We start from the raw sequence: 2,500 nt of genomic DNA, 5'->3' as shown, positions 1-2,500 counted from the left end.
AATTGATATTCTTAATAAATAAATAATAATATAATTTACAATTGAAAATCCATGCCGGCTGTCAGTGGTCAAGATTCCAAAAGGATGTTTACTTGGACTCGTTGGAGCCGTAGGTGTAGACTGGCCTTGGTGGCCTGTACTCCCGGGACTCGAAGGAAGCAGACTCGAAGGAAGCAGACTCATACGAGTCGGGGAAACGAGCCTCGCCCTCGTAGTTCACCTCAGCCACGTAACCTGAGTCGCCGTCCACGAAGTACTTGACGCTCTGCAGACGGGTGTCGGGAAGCCTCACGTAGTAGGATCCCTGAGTGTGGTCGCCGTCACGGGCTTCCTCGTGGCCGAAGTCGTTGCCGGAATCTTCGTGCTGAACGGCATAACTGAAGTCGTACTTGGCTTCTCCTGACTCGTATGACTCGAATGACTCTTCAGAGGAATCCTAGAAAGAATGAGAATAAAATTAAGAGAAGGAATGTATATGTATACTTTTACATATACGTACATATGTGAATGTATATGTATATTCGTGCATATTTCTTAATCATCTTTTTGTTTACTGACTTTTACTACTTTGGTTCTTCCTTCACACACCACTTGAACCCCCTTAGGATATTGAAGACTATAGAAGTTAGTAAATGTGATAGTTTCACAAATACTCAATTGTAGCCCACGCTCTTATTAAAAAACTAAGGAATATAACCAGAGAGATAGCTTATTTTCTCGTAGGGCTCGCGGCCCCCTGCGAATTTACTACTGAATTTCAAATACTAACGTGAGGTGGTCTATAAGCGTAAGTTTCTCGGCTGTCTGCAGCAACGATGGCTGCCAGACCAAGCAAGATGATGACCTGGAAAATAAGTATAATTATACATTAGTAAACATCGTCAACAATTATCTTTTCACAGATATTATCAATGTGAAATAAGAGTTCACAGAGACTACAATTTCATTTACCTTTGCGTTCATGACTGTTGTTTCTATGAATGAATATTCCTCAGACACCGACTCTTATATACCACTGGAAATGTGACGCAGAAACCGCTGGGGCAAGTTTTTATTTACATCACCGATCTTCACGCAACACTTGGCACATGGAACTAATTCACGCCGATGGATCATTACCAAGGTCATCTCAGTCCGTCTCCTCACCGATGAAATGTGTCTATATAAATAATAACATGAATATAATTATATCAATTACCATGTCTAATTGGGAATAATGTAACAGATGATTCAGATTAATAATACCATAGATATATAATTATTAAAAAAAAAAATATATATATATATATCTTCATCGAATGCAAATATATATATATATATATATACATACATACATATATATATATATATATATATATATATATATATATATATATATATGTGTGTGTGTGTGTGTATGTGTGTGTGTGTGTGTGTGTGTGTGTGTATTTATATATATTTTTATATATACATATTTTTATATACATACATATATTCATATATATTTGTGTGTGCATGTGTGTGTGTGTGGGGGGGGGGGGGGTTCTAATGCCGTAATAGTCGCATGTCTAAAAGAACAGGTAATGTAATACAATTATATTAATAACTTACTAATCCGCAAATACTAATACAAATTAAACATTAATGAAATTAATAAATACTGAAATAATAAATAGTTACTAATGCTGAATAGATGCTACTATAATGAATACGAACTTGTAACTAACCTAAAATCTATCTCTATCTGTAACTCTCTGTTTATACACACACACACACACACACACACACATATATATATATATATATATATATATATATATATATATATATATATATGACAGCCCAGAGTCGTGAACTGCACTAATGAGGTATATAAAACTCTTTGTGACTTCGATGTTTTCACTACAAGCTCGTACCGACTGCACAGGGTCTCCTAGTAGGCCCCTAAAATCCTGGATCTTCAGATAGAATGGCAACATCATCAGCAAAGTTTAGGTCTGTAACCTTGATATTGCCCAGAGTTGCTCCACAGTGACTTTGGACAGTAGCTCTACCCAGTATCCTATCCATGCAAGTGTTGAAAAGTGTTGGTGCAAGAACACAGCTTTGCCTCATACCTGAACTATCAGGGAAGAAGCTCGACAGGCCCCTACCACACTTTACAGCCCATTCAGTGACTGTATACAGGTTTGCTATTAATCCTTTTTGGAATTCCTCTTAGCCTCAGGATCTCCCAGAAGGGATTCGCAATGCATCGTATCAAATGCCTTCTTGAGGTCGATGTAAGCTGCGTGCAGCCCACGTCCGAACTCACGACTGCACTCTACAATTACTTGAAACTCCAGGATTGTAGACTTAACAGGAGTGAAACCAGATTGCTGCGGCCTTTGGTGCCTCAGCAGGTGGTCTCTAATACGTCTCAGTCGGATGTGTGCGAGTCCCTTGCCTGGTATACTGAGTAGTGTAATGCCTCGGTGATTGCTGCAGTCCTACCGATCCCCTTTCCCCTTCCAGAGAGGGA

The 2,500-nt window shown here is 38.7% G+C and overlaps 1 protein-coding gene across 1 annotated transcript in view; it reads right to left on the bottom strand.

Annotated features, from left to right (window-relative positions):
• The window catches only part of LOC125032194 (cuticle protein 8-like), a 1,041-nt gene extending 17 nt beyond the window's left edge, over positions 1-1,024 (bottom strand). The window contains exons 1-3 of the mRNA XM_047623276.1: positions 952-1,024; positions 770-844; positions 1-436 (exon numbers count right to left, since the gene is read on the bottom strand). The exon at positions 1-436 is cut by the window's left edge and continues 17 nt beyond it. Coding sequence (XP_047479232.1) covers positions 89-436; positions 770-844; positions 952-963 — 435 coding nt within the window. The 5' untranslated portion in view covers positions 964-1,024 and the 3' untranslated portion in view covers positions 1-88. The remainder of the gene's footprint in view (positions 437-769; positions 845-951) is intronic.
• Between the last annotated feature and the right edge of the window lie 1,476 nt (positions 1,025-2,500).

This window comes from Penaeus chinensis, chromosome 14 (assembly GCF_019202785.1).
Source record: "Penaeus chinensis breed Huanghai No. 1 chromosome 14, ASM1920278v2, whole genome shotgun sequence".
NCBI classification, from domain to species: domain Eukaryota; kingdom Metazoa; phylum Arthropoda; class Malacostraca; order Decapoda; family Penaeidae; genus Penaeus; species Penaeus chinensis.
This window is presented reverse-complemented; position numbering and strand designations above follow the sequence as displayed.